Below are 809 nucleotides of genomic sequence, written 5' to 3' on the forward strand. Positions count from 1 at the left end.
ACAAATCTCCTTTCGGGGAAAAATAAAGTTGATCCTATCCTATATGAGGGCCACTTTCATTTCATTTTGGCAGCTCATTTGAAAAACCAAAAAAAAAAAAAAAGAAAATCTACTGCAATGTCATCATCATCATGCAAATGAAAGGAATCCACCATGTGCCCAGTTCACATCTTGAATGGATGTTAATGAAGTGTGATTCGAGGGCGTACCTCCTCGCCGGTGCCCTGGGTAATGTCTTGAGGGATGGTGTAGATCTTATTATGCATCTCCACGCTCCGTCTTTTCCCACTTCGAACACATACCAAGAGCACCCTGAAGTTTGTGCCACCCAGATCCAGTGCCAAGAAGGCGCCACGATCTGCAGAACAGGAGGTTAGCATGGTACATTCAAAGATCTGAGAATTATTACTCTGGGCGGTGATACAATGTTTCAATTGTAGTTTGGTAGCTTGGCGATTCTTAATAAATTATAGTACAAGTTAATAAAAAAAAAAAAATGTAAATTGAAAATAAAATGGTTATTAAAAATGTCTAATAAATTATCAAATAAAATAAAATACAATTAATGCTGGGCAACGATTAATTCGCGATTAATCGCATCCAAAATTTTTGTTTATATAATATATATATATATGTGTGTATACTGTGTGTATTTATTATGTATATACAGTATAAAGACACACACATACAGTATATATTTTGAAAATATTTACATGTATTTATATTCATATGTTATATAAGCATAACATATTTTTCTTAAATATACATGCATGTGTGTGTATTTATATATACATAATAAATATACACAG

The 809-nt window shown here is 32.8% G+C and overlaps 1 protein-coding gene across 1 annotated transcript in view; it reads right to left on the reverse strand.

Moving 5' to 3' along the window:
- LOC107654226 (hexokinase-2-like) overlaps positions 1 to 809 on the reverse strand; it is a 33,992-nt gene that overhangs the window by 8,153 nt on the left and 25,030 nt on the right. The window contains exon 10 of the mRNA XM_016441231.1: positions 210 to 358. Coding sequence (XP_016296717.1) covers positions 210 to 358 — 149 coding nt within the window. The remainder of the gene's footprint in view (positions 1 to 209; positions 359 to 809) is intronic.

This window comes from Sinocyclocheilus anshuiensis, unplaced genomic scaffold (genome assembly GCF_001515605.1).
Source record: "Sinocyclocheilus anshuiensis isolate Anshui unplaced genomic scaffold, SAMN03320099.WGS_v1.1 scaffold2215, whole genome shotgun sequence".
In the NCBI taxonomy this organism is placed as follows: Eukaryota; Metazoa; Chordata; class Actinopteri; order Cypriniformes; family Cyprinidae; genus Sinocyclocheilus; species Sinocyclocheilus anshuiensis.